At 68.1% G+C, this 1,026-nt stretch overlaps 1 protein-coding gene across 1 annotated transcript in view; it reads right to left on the reverse strand.

Annotated features, from left to right (window-relative positions):
* Positions 1 to 1,026, reverse strand: part of LOC125487572 (E3 ubiquitin-protein ligase RNF31-like) — a gene marked incomplete at its 3' end in the record, with an annotated part of 8,827 nt that overhangs the window by 3,238 nt on the left and 4,563 nt on the right. The window contains exon 7 of the mRNA XM_048619375.1: positions 47 to 566. Coding sequence (XP_048475332.1) covers positions 47 to 566 — 520 coding nt within the window. The remainder of the gene's footprint in view (positions 1 to 46; positions 567 to 1,026) is intronic.

Consider the following 1,026-nt stretch of genomic DNA (forward strand, 5'->3'; position numbering starts at 1 on the left):
GGGAGTGAGGGAAGGGAGTGAGGGAAGGACATTCCATGATGGCTACCTGCTGCTGGGAGGGCGGTGGTGGAAGAGTCTGCTGGAGGATGGAGTTGGTTGTCGTGGTGACGGCGACGTTGGGCCTACCGGCCAGGCGAGGCCTATCACAGGCACTGCACAGCACGGCACAGGCCTCATTCTGGAAGGTGCAAGCCCGACAGGCCCAGCCCTCCCTCGGGGCAGCGGCAGAGGAGGAGGCCGCCGCGGGGGCAGGACTTGCCCGAGGCCTCTCGCAGGCCCCGCACAGCACGGCCCGGCCCTCGTTCACCAGGCCGCAGCTGGCACAGGCCCAGGGCCCCCGAGACCCGGGCACTGCCCCCAGCTCCGACAAGCGCCTGTCTGGCCTGGATGCCGGCACGCAGCTCGGCTGCTCCATGCTCAGGCTGCGCCAGGCCAATCCAGGCCTTCGTGAAACTTCCTCCCGCTGCTCAGTTACAGGGGGCGGCACAGAGCCAGGAACGGCTGCCCACAGGCCCCCCATGGGAGGGGCCGGCGCTCCAAGAGAGGCTCTGCTCAGGTCCTCGCTGCAACAGAAAGAGAGGGGGAGGCTAATCAGTTCGTTCAACTCCTGGGCCCCGTTCGCCCCTCCGCGCTCCCTCCCCTCGGCCCCGTTCGCCCCTCCGCGCTCCCTCCCCTCGGGCCCGTTCGCCCCCCCGCGCTCCCTCCCCTCGGCCCCGTTTGCCCCCTCGTGCTCCCTCCCCTCGGCCCCGTATGCCCCCCCGCGTCTGCACTGCTTCCACCCAGCCCCATCTCCTGTTCTCTCTCCCCTCAGCCCTGTATTCCCTCGGCCCCACGTCCCCCAGCCTTTTCCCGAGAGCCCGACGCAGACATGTTTTTAAATCGGGAAGGGGATTGAGGGTTACGGGGGAAAGCAGGAAAGTGGGGGTTGAGGATGATCACGTTAGCCGACCCTGCGGGGCTGAATGGCCTCCTGCTGCTATGCCCCGAGCTCTACTTCCCCCTTCGCACAGGCGCGCGTGCACACAT

This window comes from Rhincodon typus, chromosome 42 (genome assembly GCF_021869965.1).
Source record: "Rhincodon typus isolate 14 chromosome 42, sRhiTyp1.1, whole genome shotgun sequence".
Taxonomy (NCBI): Eukaryota; Metazoa; Chordata; class Chondrichthyes; order Orectolobiformes; family Rhincodontidae; genus Rhincodon; species Rhincodon typus.